This window comes from Rhododendron vialii, chromosome 11a, assembly GCF_030253575.1.
Source record: "Rhododendron vialii isolate Sample 1 chromosome 11a, ASM3025357v1".
Lineage (NCBI taxonomy): Eukaryota > Viridiplantae > Streptophyta > Magnoliopsida > Ericales > Ericaceae > Rhododendron > Rhododendron vialii.
In genome coordinates this window covers 21891368-21907583 of record NC_080567.1, presented here as the reverse complement: position 1 = coordinate 21907583, position 16216 = coordinate 21891368, and the positions used below count along the sequence as shown (strand labels likewise).

The window sequence follows — 16216 nt, the reverse complement described above, 5'->3', positions numbered from 1 at the left end:
GGCATTTTCGTGAAATTTCAGATTTGGAGACCTAACCACGCGCACCGGTCCTTAATTGCTGATTTTTTTAAGGATATAATTGTGACACTTTTGATAAACAAAAGTTTGGCATTTTTAATTTTTTTTGGAACAATTTCTTGTATAAAAACATTCAAAAAATCAGGACCCTTAAAAACAATCGATAATTGGAGACATGTGGCCTGTCAATTTTTGCTTATCTTTTTTGAAGATTATAATTTTTTGAATTAAAAATATAAACTGTTCGGTTATAATTTTATGATTTTTTGCACCAACTATAAAATCTTGATTAATAAATTAAATCTTTAAAATATGACCAAAAAATTGGGAAATCTAAAAGGGAAAAACATGTCACATAGATTTGCGCGATTTTGAGTCGAGAAATAAGTTTCTACCGAGAAAAGCAAAAATAGTATTTTCAATGCTTACTTGTCCTTTTCCAGACACACCCCAAACTATATACAATATCTGCCATGTGAAAAAACAAAAACCACTCCTTCATCCATCCTGACAATCCCGAGATGGAAAAAAAAAAAAAAAATATTGCAAGTGGGTTAAGTGAAATTACCCTCTTGCCCTCTACTAAAAATGTGATTAAACAAAAAAACCTAAATAAAATAGCAAAGCAAAAACTTTTTATAACCCAAGACCGACCCTACCAATCGCAACCTTCTTAGGTCACGTGACCGCATGATTCTGACCACAACTATTGGGTTCCAACCTTTCTACGGCAATACGAAAAAGAAACAAAAACACGAAAAATGAGCTTCATACATTACTCTGAAAATGAAACACACCGCAATTTCATTAGAATAAAACACAACAAGCGTATCAAACAAAAACACGAAAAATAAGCTTCATACATTACTCTGAAAATGAAACACACCCGAAATTTCATTAGAATAAAACGCAATAAGCGTATCAATCAAGTCCCACATTTGTTTAGAAGAGGACATCTATGTACAAGTGACCTCTGATTCTGATCTTTACAAACACGGTTCATGCACGGTTTTAACTTCCCGAATAACTTTAACCCATTGAGGGAAATGGGGAAATAATGACAATATTCTGCCTATTTTGTCATTGTCAATAGATCAATTTCCGCATCATGTAACAAAACAACAATGGTAACCCGAAAGCCAAAACTCCAAACAGATTGAAAATTGAGGTACAGACAAACTCACGGAGTTCATATTCCTTGACGAACTCCAAATGCTGCATTAAGCCTCTACAAGTTTCAACATGCAAGACATCTGGTATAATCCAGGCGAAAACCAAACGATTACGATCTTCAGTCTCGCGATCTGTTGCTTCTCTGTTACAAACGCGTCCTGATGGATGGAGCTGTTTACAAGAGACAAGATGTCATGATGACATTGACACGGCGAAGCCAAAATTATATTTATTTTTAATTTTTGAGGGAAGTAAACTTGCAAGGAACGGAGTTCAACAAAGTTACAAAATTTGTTTGGGTGAACTGAGCAATTTCAGATTCTGTGTCAATACATAGCCTGACTCCGACACAAAAGAGTTGGACACCGACACAAAACAACACTCTTTGGACTATCTTCCAAGAAAATTGCGCTTCAGACACTTGGAGAACATTTACACCCACAACCCTAAACAAAGAAAACCGATACAATGCCATGTAGGATATAAAAAAGAAAAAGAGGCTTCTAGAGACAAGAAGGTTGAAGGGAAAGTCAGTCAAAAGCTTCTGGCACCAGAACTTCCAATAGAGTAACGGCATGCAGCATCTTTTGGGGGAAAGAAAAAATAATATCAAAATCCATACATGCCCATCATGTATATCAAAGAGCTAAAAGGCATGTCAGACAACCAAATATAGTGAGAACAAATGTGTGGGACTCAGAAAATAATGGCCTTTGAATAGACAAAGATTCATTACCTCTTTATCTTCAACTATCCAAAGCTGACGGCAGTTTTTAAATCCGACGGCCAAAATTGTATGGAGATGATGAGCCTGAGGAGAAGGAAAGCGACCTCTTAACATATGGATGGTCCAAGAGCTGAGGAGCCGTGGGACGTGCACTTGGGTTAACTTGTAAGCACTGGAGGATGAAATCTCGCGCATCAGCAGATAGAGAATCAGGAACAAGCGGCGGCACACCCCTTCCAATCCTGAACAATGCCTGCATCTGCTTTCCCAAGAGTAAGAGGTCAACACATTTAGCAATTGCCTGTAATAAACTAACAGAGTACGATAGAACTGAGCCAAAAGAGCAGTCATGTTACCACCATTAATATTGGCCTAGTGAATACAGATCGTGTGAGGTAAAATTTCTGAAAGTTGCATGTAAAGAAGGAATCTCGTAAAATCCTAACGAATAGTAACTAAACAGTAGATTTTTATTGGCAGATACCTAATTCTACATGTCTAGTGGAAGAACTTTTGGCTTTGAGTTACGAAGGATTCACAAAATCTCCATGTATTACCAGTGGTTACTAGCGGTTTACTTTTACATTGCTTACCACTACAATATCTCCCATCCCGACAATGTTACATTGCTTACCACTACAATATCTCCCATCCCGACAATGCTTTATTTCCAATTGGGCAAGGATAAATCCAAGTGACTCCTAATGTAATGTGGATAACAAAAAAATTTACTCACCCCCAAAAAAACAAATTCGTGAACATTTTGTCCAACAAAAAAAGGCATGCAAAAGTAATCGTATAAGAATAAACACTAAATGGCGCTACATACACTTTCTAAATCCGAGTACGGAATCTGACGAGTCAACATCTCTAAGACAGTGCACCCAAGGCTCCATATATCTGCTGCAAGCCCATACCCTTGGTTATTCCTTTTAACAACCTGCAACAACAAACGTTGATCATCAGAAAAGCATTTTGGCAGTCAACTCTGTCTGTCTTGCTCTACAGATTAATACTCTACATAAATCATCCCAATTTTAAGTAAAATGCACATCTATAAACATATGAGACTACGGAATTTGCATTTGCGGAAGTATGGATATATGTCCTCTACTATCTACAAATGTAAATTTCCAGTTTTCTATTTCTGTTCTACATGGTTTGCCACAATAACAATACCTTGTTGGCATTTCATTACGTTCCACAGTAGTATGGTGCCAGTACACAAAAACTAAAGAAAACACTCTGTTTTATTTCATCTCATATCCGAACTTCATAAAATTTCCTGTTATGTACCCCCACAACAATCCATTCAATGTAGCCTTTTCTCGTTTCATTTTCCCATCTTGCCTCAAGAAGTTTGTAACAAGAAACTTCCCATTGCATGTTCATATACTTATTGTTAGAGCTTGTCCCACATGGGTTAATTATCACCTCCAAAACTATTATATGAGCTTGGGCGGCCTCTCCACTCATTGTCAATTAGCTTTGAGTTGGATGATTTAACATGGCGTCAAAGCTAGACTTTCGGAAGATTTTGGACAAGACTTTCTTAATTGATTGCCCCGTTGTTTGCGCCTTAAGTGCACTTTGTTTCGTTGTTCGTTGTAATCCCTATGTTATGGATCCGTTGTCTACCTCCACGTGCAAGTCACAGGTCGCTTATGCAAGGGAGTGTTTGAGCTTGTCCTCCAATGGTTAATTATTACCTCCAAAATTAGTATATGAACCTGAACAGTCTCTCCACTCATTACCAATTGGTTTTGAGTTGGATACTTTTAATACCTATCTTACATTTTCAATCTTGAACCAGATCACGAGAATAACAATCATATCTTAACCTCTCCCTTCGTACTGAACTAACGTTTAACATGTACCTGTCATAGTTTTTATTTTTGCTTACATATTTTCCCTTGTAACTTCATTTTTACAAATGTTTTCCATTTCTGTAATTCATATCATCTCTTTGCCTTTCACTGGACAAATATATATAAAAACACTGTTGTTAATCTATTTTGATTTTTAAGAAATACTATATTAAGGAAGGCATTTAAGGGAATGCCACCCACGCATGAAAAGGTCTATTAGAGAAGGTCCCTATCCATTTTCTTGCATATCAAAAAGATCAGTCATACCACGAAATTGATCAAGAGAAGGATGACAATCCTTCAATTCCCAACTATATAAACAAACTACCAAAAATAAAGTTCATCTTATCGCTATATCTTCCTCCAAGTTAAACTAATTCATACCTAAATATTGTTTCACAAGAGAGAGCAACAAGGCGGCACCACCCAAACTAAAAATATAATACAACAAAACACTACTACTTAACGTTATTCTACTAAGTCCTTTTCATTTGAACCAATCAATGTCAGCTATCCATATATAACACCTAAAGTTTCTACTTCACCACGGGTCGCTACTCAAGAGTTTCAGATAACAAAGCATTCCCAACCGGCCTACGATCCTTCACGTGCGCTAATCCTGGATAAAACACTCAGAAGAAGAAACGATCACACAAAAAATGGTTAGCTGCAAGCTGACTGACAGAAAGCAAGTTTGTCCTTGCTGAACAAACTTGTCCTATGCAGGATCAGCGCATGGGAAGGATCGTTGGCCGGTTGCAAAAGCTTATTATCAGGGTAGTGACATCACAGCAGAGTCAGTAGTGATAGAGAGACTTTGCAGAATCTGAAGACTAGGGTGGACTCCAATTGACATCAATTAGCCAAGTAAGACGCATGTGCTCAAAAGCAGTCCACAGTTAGGACTCAGATCATGGTTTTGTGGATGGATTAATCAAGGGAAAGGAAAATAATAAGGATAGCAAAGAAATAAGTTCACTTAATAAGGAAATCAAAGAAATAAGTTTACTTAAACATAATATAATTTTGAATACGTTGTTCAAAATAGGTTGCATGTCTTTGACATCACCCATTTTACATGAACTACTAAATACACAAGAGCTTGTGTCATGTTGGAGCTTGTCCCACATCGGTTAAATATAACCTCCAAACCTAGTATATGAGACTAGGCGGCCTCTCCACTCATTGCCAATTGGTTTTGAGTTGGATGCTTTAAAATGGTATGAGAGCTAGGTTTTCGGAGGGTTTTGGACAAGACTCTGTGTCGCTGATGGTTGGTTCCCCCATTGTTTGTCGTTAATAGTTGATTGTTGTCATATATGTTGAATCATTTGTTTACCTCATAGTCCTCACCACGTGCGAGTCAGTGGTCGCACATGCGGGGAGTGTTGGAGTTTGTCCCCCATTGGTTAAATATAACCTCCAAACCTATCATATGAGACTGGGCGGCCTCTCCACTAATTGTCAATTGGTTTTGAGTTGGATGCTTCAACATGTCACAAACCAAACCCTAGCTAATTATGGTATGACATATACGTCCAACACGTGTATTTAACCATTTGCCCAACAATTCTATATGAACTTGAATGTACCATACAATTAGTCATGAAATAATGAAATTGTTAAGTTACCAATTGGACCAAAAGCTTAAGCTGTTAGGAAATGGACCCAACATTACTAATCAAGCTACCTAACAACCTCCCTCATGTGCAAATCTTGTCTTGCACGTGGAAATGCAAATATCCACAGAATGCAAAAGGGAGAAAAATAGTGCAAACGGGAAGCAAATGCAAATAGAGAGACTAACCCAAGACCTCTAGCAGCCTTAGCTCTAATACCATGTTAAGTTACCAGTTATCCCAAAAGCTTAAGTGGTTAGGAACCCGACAACATATATTAAGCTATCTAACAGGAACAATATGATTACGCTTGAAACACTTTGTGACCTTGTAAAACCATTTAACCTCAAAACAAAGGAGGGAGCGATTCACTATTTTGTGTCCCCACACCCAACTCTTCCACGTAAGAGTATGACATCATTCCCGGCTCAAATTGGTAACTAAACCATGCCCACGGGCCAACCTTGTGATCTTAAAATTACAGCTGAATCTATGGAACATATAATTCTGTTAATTAATACAGACTCATGAAAACCAATCAGCCAAGTAGTCACGCATTTAGGAAAAGATTCCAAAAAATCCTACAATGGCCTATCATGGGCACATCACCGTGATAGTAGTAACTTGATGCGCTTGTGAGTATCACATGAGAGTTATGATTTCACATGACAAGACAACCAATTCAGTTACTAAATATTGCACCCTTACCCCTCTCCCCCAAAACCATTCAACCATTCTGTTCTTGACAAAGAGCTCTAAACCTTTGGCAAATCAGCATGCATTAGAAATAAAATTCACGACACCAAATTCAGAGCCATTGTCCTTGGCAGCATGCCACATTGAGGCCCGAAACTCATCATATCTTTCAGATGTATGTATGTGACTAAAGTTAAGGGTCAAATAGCCAATTTTCACCTCCATTCTATGTTATCAACAGAAACTCTAGTTTATGATAAATTATCAATCACCATATTACTGTATCCATATCCAAATCACAGAAATCCAACTCGAGAAAAGAATGAGTGATCAGATTAAGGCAAACCTCAGGTGCCATCCAGAATGGAGTTCCCTTGCAAGATTTGACATCATTCAATTTAGTCACCTGTACATGTGGATTATCCATTAATGTTAGCAAGTAGAAAGGTCAGTACATCATATCTAGAGATATGATAAGAGAGAAGATAGAATTGAAAGATGGGAGAGGAAGGACCTTTGCCAAACCAAAATCTGCAAGTTTAACGGATCCATTTGTATCCACCAATATATTAGCACATTTGATATCCCTGGAGTAATACAAAGGGAAAGATGAGACTTCAGAAACCTCGTAACATTTACATCATTGAGTTCTTATGAATATTGAGAAATCACAAAATGGAAATGGAACGACGTTTACAAATTCAAAGAAAAAACGAAAATCCTATGTGTACCGACCATTTTGGACCGAAACCGTACCGACGGCCGCGCGCGGCCGTCTCCGGCCACCGGACGGCCGATCCGAGCCGTCCAAAAATTTTAAAAAAAAAAACCGAGGGGCCCAACGCGGGAATCAACGTCATCCGATGTGTGTAGGGTGCTTGATCTAAACACCCTATTTTTCGTGTATACATATATACACGAAAAATAGGGTGTTTAGATCAAGCACCCTACACACATCGGATGACGTTGATTCCCGCGTTGGGCCCCTCGGTTTTTTTTTTTAAAATTTTTGGACGGCTCGGATCGGCCGTCCGGTGGCCGGAGACGGCCGCGCGCGGCCGTCGGTACGGTTTCGGTCCAAAATGGTCGGTGTATATAGCAGTACTCAAGAAAAAAAGCAACCAATGATAATGAATTAGAGAGCTTATGGAGTCCAAAGAGGAAGAGAAAACATGAAAAGCCTATGACTACAGTTTTACAACACAGTACACGTTCATATCTTGATATGCAGTTTTGACCTCCGTCCAACTTCATATTTGAACTATAATCCCACTGTAAAAATTGAAAAAGCAAAATACTATGACAAGACTGTAATGGTACAGATACACGGAGGTGCTTCCAATGATTTCGGTCGTTTTCTTGGTTTTTCTCTTATCTATGGCAACGCAAAAAACAATATGTTATTATTAGCTCTACTGCCGAGCTGAATATCCTGTGATGACTCATAGTATAACTAAAAGGATTTTGAATTACGTGGCTTGGATGTTTCACTATCATCGCCTACTACTCTCCGCTGCGGTAATAAGAGTTCCATTTAGCTCGCAACTCTCTCTCATTAGCGCAAAAAGGACAGAGTAATTAATTGTCATTTCGTTCATCAGCATTGATCTGCTTTGTCTCCTCCTTTCAACTTGCGAACTTCTTACCAAGACTCAGACTTCTGCTCACTTCTGTTACTTAATTTGACAAACTCTGAATGTTCACCAAGCTCACATCATGAATTTGAAGGTACTGAAATGAAGTTCTGTAATTTGGTTTTTTATTAATTCCCAGTACCAATATGTTCCTTTGTCAGAGGCACACCTCAAATTATATTGTTGTGTATAATAATTGCTTTGATAGCATTATTTGAGGATCATTTACTATCGAAGGGTAGGGGAATCTCTAGGTTGGCAACAAGAAATTTCTAATTATTATCTACAGAGCTAGGAAGGCTATCTAGGCTTTGAAGATAACGAATAGTTTGATTTCCAAGATAATTAGTAGCTGCATTTTCTTTTCTTTACTCCTTTCTTTTTGACAAGTATTAGACTATTAGTTGCTACATTTCCATTAGCAGTTGCTCCAAAAATCTGGACAATCACTATTTTTTGCTGTAAACAACTACTTCAATGGTGTTGGTATAAATTGAACTTAGGGTATTAGGAAATTAGATCTCGCCTGCATAAAAATCATGAATGCTGAGGCAAAGGATTAGGGTTGAATTGGGCTTATGGCACAAGAGTTTCGGGTTGAAAAGGGGGGGGTAGCCAATAGTGGCAAATGATACCCGAGAAAGGTTGCTTAAAGAAGACAGGAAGAAAAGAAGTAAACACAAAATACCAGGAATGGAATGTAAAATTATTTCAGAATCAACAACGTTGCATTATGGATTACAAAAAAGCTTTATAAGCATCTCCTCAAATCAGATTAGATGAACTTTTGACATTTTGCCTGCTGAGATTATTCTAGAGCCAAATACAGATTATGGCTAACCACCTTATACATAAATTGACCCATATAACGACCTATGGACCATTGCACCACGTCCCTAAAATCTAAACAATATGATATATCCGGGAGGACCAGGACTCCTAAAATCTAACATAAGACAAACAAAAAATAACATGACAAATCGACATACAAAAGTACATAGAAAGAGGCTTAAAAGTAAACCAAGAAGTTATAGATGATTCAACTCATGCACCTTTTCTTATTATCACGACCAACAGAGAAGTGCAATTCAGAATAATTGAAAACAAGTGAGAAAAGGAACTTTTTTTTTTTTTTTTTTTTGGTTACAAGCTAAAAAAGACAGTATGTGTACAAACAGCCAAAGAAACTAGAGATATATCCAAAAACCAAAACTAAACCTATGACGCCAGGTACCATGGTACTATCACCTGTGTACCACATTTCGCTCATGAAGATACTTCAAACCATGCAAGATCTGCCTTGTGTAGGAGGAGACAGTGGACTCTTGAAGATTATACTTCTGGTAGAGGTTTAAAAGGGAACCTTTGGTTACCAGCTCAAGAAAGATGTAGAGATTTGATTCATCCTGCAAAGATTATTATGTAGAAGATGAAATCAAGTCAATATTGTCCACAACAGCAAAATACGCACATCTTATCCCAAATTAGCTAGGCATAATATTTGGAAGCAAAGATACAGCAGGTGCAGCTAATACGAAGCACATACAGTACAGGATCAGAAAATAGGGTAACCGGACATGGGTGAAAAAGTCCTACAAATCAAAGTAAGACGGGACAATTGTAGTTGGCCAGATATTGATACATCTTGTCATAACATAAGAACCATATGGCCTGCAAACACTGGCATGAGTGCCATGAAATCGAGGTGTACAATAATTTCACGAATTCTTAGCAAGACCAGGGCCTTGACCTTAATATCGCTCTCAGGATTCTATGTCACTTTGTTTGCTCTATTTCATATGTAATAAGCTATGTATTGTAGTTACTAATTGGGTTCTGTTTTCTTCTGGATATCGTTTCTCCTATCTGTTTGACATTCAAGTTTGTATTCATTGTAAAACCAGGCTTTTGATTACTTCTTTAACCAATAAGCATTTCTAGAAAGAACAACATGAAATCACTTTTCTTAATCAGTAGAAAAAAACTATGAAAGATCAACTACACACCTGAGCGGTTGATAATCAACAAGACATAAAATCAGATATAATAGACTGACCCTTCTGGAAAAGAGTGTATGAGAAACAAAAGCTCACTTCCTCGAATACAATTAGCATTTACAGATCATTAGATGAAAAGCAAAGGAAGGAAAGAAAATGAATTTTCCGTCAGATTTCACTGTTTCAGAAGGTTATCTCCCACTCCCATAAATCTCAAAGGAAAGATCCCGCCTCTAAGTTTAAAAAAGACATCACTCACATATATTTGTCTTATGTCACCATTTAATGCTTCACTTTAAGTCACAGATTTCCACACCCTAATCCTCAACTAAACAGAAATGGACTAAAAAAATTGGAGAGAGAACCAACCAAACAACCAAAAGGAAACATGAAAAGCAAGTACCTTATCTGTGCCATAATATTGAACTATGTTCTCATGTTGGAACTGACTAAGAAGAGCAATCTCCTGTGAAAGAAACAGAAATGCTGAGAAGAGCTTCAAAGAAATCAATTATCAAAAAGCTCTAGTAGAGCAATTAGGGAAAGCATAGTAAGAACATCCACTGAAACAAAGCATAAGATTTATCTAACCTGTTCCAGTTGGAAAATGCTTTGCCTTGCTTGGGCTCCTTGATCAAGCAAAGAAACTTCCTTCACAGCGATAAAGAAACCACCACTGCAAAATGACACATAATAAAATCACAAGGTCCAACAGGTACACCAAGATAACAAGTGAACAAATTTATTTGTGCACTTCGTATTGACTACATCGAGGATAAATTGGGCAACAAAGCTAGGAAATATGTGAAAATTGTTCTTCCCATGATGATAATAGTCGAGGGGATTGAAAAACTAAATAATCATAAACAAAGGTTGGGAGGTAAAGAGTATAACAAGTCACAGCAAGGATCTCCCTTGGCAAGAGAACACAGCCTTCAGAATTTCCAGTATGTAAATACAAGAAATGAGCTTCTATAGGGGTCAAATCACGCCAAGCCTCCCAAACTTATTTGCACCACTCTTCTCCAAATCTTTCCATCTCCATACATGCCTTCGCAACTTTTTAGTGAGCTTTCTAAAGCTTAAACCACCCAAACAACGCAGGCAACAATGAACCAAATAATACTTCATTCTCCAGAGAATCTCTGTAGAGGATTCTTGGGCACCTTATCACTTAATGTCACAAATTGATAGTCAGATGGGCACAAATGAAAGGAAGACTATTGTGCGGAACATTTGTGCACTACTGCACTGTATAGTTTAAGGCAAGCTATGCCTTTCTTGGATGTTGTATAAGAATGTAACAGTATGATGGCCTTTTGTATCTTTGGCCAAGAGTGGGAATGGATAGATCGATTCGTACATTTGCCCTTATGAACTGGATATACAAACATCCACAGTTTTTGAATTAAGCGTCTGCTACTAATCAAAATAGTTGTATCCAGTTGGACTCCAATCCCCATCAAGTTGGACTCTGACTCCTACGATTGTAAAATAGAAGAGGCAGCATAGGACTAATAATAGCATGATTCAACTGGCACAACTCCGCAAAAAATGATTTGCGGGGCTGGCATATGATGGTGTTCTTATGAATCTTATCCAATAGAATAATTTGAAACATCCATGTCATAAAATAGCATAATAAGGGACACAATTTTACAATTATGGAGTGAATTCAAGTACCACACAGGCTTGTGGGGCGCGTGGACATATTGGACACCTATCAGTCAAACACATCCATACCCCAACCCAAGCAACTAAAACTGGAACTGGACATAGCTCCTTTGATTGCTGATGAAAGACATCTCCTAGTTTTTTGGAAAATCAAGGTGAAGAGAAGTACTGTCCTTGTCAAACTGCTTCACAACCCTGGCCTCCAACTTGATAGGACCCCAGAAGTCTAGTCCCAGTTAACTTCCACTTAACAATATCTACTCTCACTACCTCCAGTACGTCTTCCACCTGGGTTTCTGCAAACAAAACACACAAACTCCTATCTTAAAGCATGGATTTCAAGGTCATCCTATTCCACGTATCAACGTCCCTGGCCATGAAGTAATATGGAGCGACTTTGTATAAGCAATATAGAACCCCTCCTTTTCTTCACTCCACTTTCTCCACCACTTCTAATTTCTCTCCACAAGCCTATGGAACTCACAAGTTCATTAATTCCCTATCACTCCAATACTATATAATCTTTTTTCACCATCTTCAATGCTCCCATGAGATACATTTCAGATTGTGAAATGACCCCAATTTACTTGAAACAAATTTTAATTCTCATACCAAATAGTCTCAGTATCATTGTCCTTGCATAGAATTTGGAAGTAAACAATCCAACAGAAACAGAAATATGAAAAAGTACAAGTTCACAGGCAAAATCAAGAACATATGTCAACAAGTTCAGCAAAAATGCTTCTGGTTTTTCGTTGCACTAAAGAAACAAGAAAACAATGTGAAAAGCACTTACTCAGCGATGCCTTCGTATACCGATCCAAACGACCCACGACCCAGAAGCTCACCCTTCTCCCAGTGTGAGATTATGCGTCTAAATCTCTCGTTCGGCGATATATTTGACGTGGGCTCTGTAGTACTACTCGAACAATCATCATCATTCGAAGTCGTGGTAAACGAACACGACGCAGAAAGACGAGCAGTCTCTCCCACCCTAGCCCCATCTAACCCCTCCCCTGCCTTCACAACCTCCTCCTCCTCTTCTTCTTCTTCCACTTCCACTTCCTCTTCATCATCATCAGAGAAACCTCTTGAAGAAGACAAACCCCTATCAACAACACCAACCGGAGGAGCAAAAGAATTCAAAATATCCCACGTCGAAGACGTGTAGTCAACCACCGGTCGCAAAATTGACGGCGGAGGAGCAAGAACGGCCGGCGGCCGAACGCCCTTAATCCCTCCCCCTCCGCCGCTGCCCCCACCAACGCACCGTGAAGTCTCAACAGTAATTGCAAAATCAGGTGATGCAGGAGTAGTATTACTCTGCTTGTGACTAGCATTACCAACCCTAAAAGTGTCAATTAACCTATCAGCTGACAATTCACAAACATTACTAACCCTAACGGCGTCAACTAACCTATCCGACAACACACAAACATCACCACCACTACTACAGTCCTTTACCTTATCATCAACTCCGGTAGGGCTTTCAATCTGATGCAACCGCGACCGCGGCGGCAGATCCAGCGACGACCGGGACTTGCGTGCCTCCCACGCGGCGGCCGGTATCGAGAAATCGTCCGGTCCGGAGAGCCCCAGGCTGCGGCAAATCGCGTCGAACTCTCCGTCGATGCCCTGGATTCTGAAGCTGGTCCTGTTTCCCAGGGGAGAGATGTCGAGCGACCGGGTGCGGAGAGACGACGGCGGCGACGCCGCGTCGGACGAGGAGGAGGTGGAGGGCTCGTAGTCGATGTTCTTCTTGGCCAGTCGACGGTCGAGCTTCGGGGTGCCTCGCCGTTTCGGGGTGGAGGGGTCCATGGGGCCGGGGGCGGCGGCGGCGGCGTTGCGGTGGTTCTTTTTCTTGTCGCTATGACTGAAGAATCGAGGTATGCGATGCATTGGGAGCTTGATCCATGTAAGGCTGAGGAAATCTAGGTTTGTTTTCCTATCTGTCGGCTTTGTAGCTGAGCTGGGAAGGTTTTTTGGAGAAAATTCGAGCAAAGATGGGTTGGGGAAGCTTCTTCTTCTTCTCTCTCTCTCTCTCTCTAGATTCTGTTTCTGCTGTTTTTTGCGGATTTGGGAGACGAGGCGAGAAGTGGTTGAGGAGAGAAATAGAGAGAGAGGTGTGGTGAGACTGGGGGGAGACTGGTAAACGCCGTCAAGAGGAGAGAGAGAGAGAGAGAGAAACGCGGTAGTAAATTTTTTCGTGTAAAAGTGTACGCCGTCGGGAGGAGGTGGGGTCAATTGATATTTTTTAAGAAAGAAAAAAGGAGGAAGGTGGAGTAAATACTTGTCTGAGAGGCGGACCATGAAACCGAGTTTGCCGCCTGTGGGAGTGGGACACCAAAAAGCAATTGTGTTTTGGAATAAATGGATTTTTGATAAATATGGTCTGTTTTATTTAACTTTTAGTTATTTTTTTCGGTTGTCATTATTGACTAAAATTTTAAAAAAAACATGTTCGACGTTGCTAAAGACACTGGAAGATGTCTTTTCGCACTTTTTTCGTCTTTAGCTAACTTTATTCAACTTTGATTTATATATTTTCTCTATTTTTTTTCAATTTTTCTCATCGAGCCAAATAATTAATCAAACAAATAACTGAATTAAGATGTAGTGGAAACTAATTACTTCTTTTTTATTTGTATTTTGCCAAGTATGTATTAAAAAATGCTATGTTATTTTTCTTGTAGTTTTTTATTTTTTTATTTTTTGACAAGTTGTAGTTTTTTATTCATTAAATTTCATTTCGCGCTTGAATTTCAAACTATATGGAAAAATAAAATATTCAACCACCTTGTAAATATGTGGGTTGCATGTTCTAAGGCTCCATTCCCGAAAGAGAAATAAATATTTATTTTTTAATGAGGCAATTTTAAGTTCAAAAATTATGTGCTTACGCAAATAATTTTTCTATCAAGATGGATCTTATTTTATAGATCTCATTGAGATTTTTTTACGGTGTAAAAAAATTGAAAATTTATTTTTCATTTATATTATTTTTGAGTTTAAAAATATGAAATAAGTATTTATTTTTTAAAAAGGTGTTCTGGAACGGGGCCTAAATTTTGCCCCTACCCCTCCGTGCAAATCCTAGCTTATGTTATTCCGAAGTACAGTACCCAAAAAAACTCCTAGCTTCATTTCTATTTCTCGAATTGGGGAATAGTATTGTGCAGATGCGCAGTAGTATGCGCAGCACTGTGTTGCAAACCTCTCAGCCGTCAGATCGTATATTCGACGGATTGGATCTCATCTCGGCAACCAACGATCGAAAGCCATTCATTGCCAAGATAAGATCCAAACCGTCAGATTCACGATCCGACGACTCGAAGGTGTATAGCACGGTGGTGCACAACACCGACCCGAAGTTCAAAAATATGTAATGATTGATATTGGTTATTTGAGCTGTGTGGAGGTGGCTCCAAATTAGGATATACAGTTGAGTCATGGCGTACTATAGTTGGCATGGAGCACCACCAGACACTACGCCATGATGATGTGGTGTTCCAGGACTACTCATTAATTTTCCACTACTATACACCAACGATGGCAAAATGTAGAAAATTATTTATAATTAGAGATAGAGATACTGTCAATTCTTTTCTGTTTTTTTTTTTTTGGTTAAAACAAGGAAGATTATATAAATATAAGTCCAGCATAATTTAATATAAAAATATTGAACAAAACCAAACTAATCATTAAACAAAGCAAAATAAAAAAAAATAATAGTACAAGGCAATTTGATGCTTCCTTGACAGATATTTTTTTTGAACGGCAAAAAAAAAATTTATTAATCTTTGAAAATTGCAAAGACCAATAGGTGTCAATCTGATACTCAAACCCTTGATTGACAAAATATCAATCAAAGAAACACCTCAAGAGGCCTAAATGCCTAGATATAACAATACAAAGCAAAGCCTACTACCAAAAAGCCTAAATAAAATAGTAAGCATAAATGAGACATAGCCCAAATATCTAAAAGTCCAAATAAAAAGAGGTAAATTCAACACTAAAACCCAAACAAATCCTAACCCTACGAAGACCCCTGCAGCCGCCTGCCTCCACCGTGCCACAACACCAACTGGTACCGCAAAGCAACCAGACTGTGGACTTACTGCTGCCAAATATTCATAGTACATTTTTAGCAGTTTCAAAATAGATAAAGTGATAGTCAAAGATAAAAGACAACACGTGCCTAGACGAACTCCAAGTAAGTAGGAATGCACCAATGAACTCCAAAAAATATAAATTTGAAAAACCACCATGAGTTGCTTTGCTAAAAACATCATATAGGGTTATAGTACTATTGACACGTATATCATTTTGAAACAACATCATTTGAAAGAACTCGGTCAGTAGATAAAATATTCTTTCAAAGATGAAACAAACTCCTATCAAGAAAACGAGAGACAAAACTCTCGCATATATAAAAGAAGATTTTTAGAACTAATTCTATAGTCTTCTCCTCCCACCGCCGTAGAAGAGTGTGAAACCCTAGTGGGGGTGGTGTGAAACATTTTTTATTTTCCACTTTTTAATTTTGTAACAAGTCCCCTAACTTTTGGTAGTGGCAACAAACAAAAGAAGTTGTTTTAAGTTCATTCTTGATAAAACTCAAAAAGCTCTGATTAGTTGGGAATCTCCATCTCTTTCACGGGCAGGAAAGCTGACTCTGATAAAGTCTGTATATTCCACCTACCTATCTATGTTCCCTCTACTTACAAGCCTTTTGTTTCCTTATGTGAATAGCTTAACGCCGTCTCTGGGTTTTGTTTTTTTTTAAATTTAACTATTCGATCGAAGTCGT

General features: G+C 38.5%; 1 protein-coding gene and 1 long non-coding RNA gene across 2 annotated transcripts; both read right to left on the bottom strand.

The window, feature by feature from the left end:
- Positions 1 to 888: 888 nt before the first annotated feature.
- On the bottom strand, positions 889 to 13624 carry LOC131307632 (mitogen-activated protein kinase kinase kinase 1-like). The gene is made up of 9 exons (XM_058334252.1): positions 12203 to 13624; positions 10324 to 10408; positions 10136 to 10198; positions 8984 to 9141; positions 6616 to 6688; positions 6448 to 6507; positions 2748 to 2858; positions 1928 to 2177; positions 889 to 1362 (listed from the first exon to the last, which is right to left on the bottom strand). The coding sequence occupies exons 1-8, from the start codon at positions 13303 to 13305 to the stop codon at positions 1965 to 1967; spliced, it is 1866 nt and encodes a 621-aa protein (XP_058190235.1). The 5' UTR covers positions 13306 to 13624; the 3' UTR covers positions 889 to 1362; positions 1928 to 1964.
- LOC131307633 (uncharacterized) lies at positions 2342 to 2741 on the bottom strand. The gene is made up of 2 exons (XR_009194184.1): positions 2553 to 2741; positions 2342 to 2506 (listed from the first exon to the last, which is right to left on the bottom strand). It is a non-coding gene; the product is annotated as an uncharacterized LOC131307633 (long non-coding RNA).
- Positions 13625 to 16216: the final 2592 nt, after the last annotated feature.

Excerpts from the sequence above, each read along its gene's own strand:
- LOC131307632 (XM_058334252.1), bottom strand. The coding sequence starts at position 13,305 with ATGCATCGCATACCTCGATTCTTCAGTCATAGCGACAAGAAAAAGAAC. Across the intron at positions 10,409-12,202 it reads GTATACGAAGGCATCGCTGA|TGGTGGTTTCTTTATCGCTG; the intron begins GTAAGTGCTTTT and ends GTCATTTTGCAG. Across the intron at positions 6,689-8,983 it reads GAGCGAAATGTGGTACACAG|GGATATCAAATGTGCTAATA; the intron begins GTGATAGTACCA and ends GTATTACTCCAG.